General features: G+C 73.1%; 1 protein-coding gene across 1 annotated transcript in view; it reads right to left on the reverse strand.

Moving 5' to 3' along the window:
- Nucleotides 1-125, reverse strand: part of RPL23 (ribosomal protein L23) — a gene marked incomplete at its 5' end in the record, with an annotated part of 2,325 nt that extends 2,200 nt beyond the window's left edge. The window contains one exon of the mRNA XM_017744406.1: nt 1-125. Within this exon, the coding sequence (XP_017599895.1) occupies nt 1-125 (125 nt within the window).
- Nucleotides 126-268: the final 143 nt, after the last annotated feature.

The following is a 268-nucleotide window of genomic DNA, read 5'->3' on the forward strand; positions in this document are numbered from 1 at the left end:
CCCGCGGTTCCAGCCCCGCACTCACCGGTGTTGTCGGCGCAGTTGATCACAGCCCCCACCGGGAGACCCAGGGAGATGCGGAACTTGGCCCCGGACGAACCTCCGCGTCCTGCGGGTCGAGAAGAGCGTTAAGACCCCGGTACCGCCTCACGAAGCGGCCGCGGTCGGCGCGAAGCAGGCCCCGCAGCCCCGGGGAGGGCGGCGGTGACATCGCCCGCGACATCCGCTCCCGCCCGGGCTCAGACCACCCTCCCCGCTTGCCCGCTGG

Source organism: Corvus brachyrhynchos, unplaced genomic scaffold (assembly GCF_000691975.1).
Source record: "Corvus brachyrhynchos isolate BGI_N302 unplaced genomic scaffold, ASM69197v1 scaffold30, whole genome shotgun sequence".
Taxonomy (NCBI): domain Eukaryota; kingdom Metazoa; phylum Chordata; class Aves; order Passeriformes; family Corvidae; genus Corvus; species Corvus brachyrhynchos.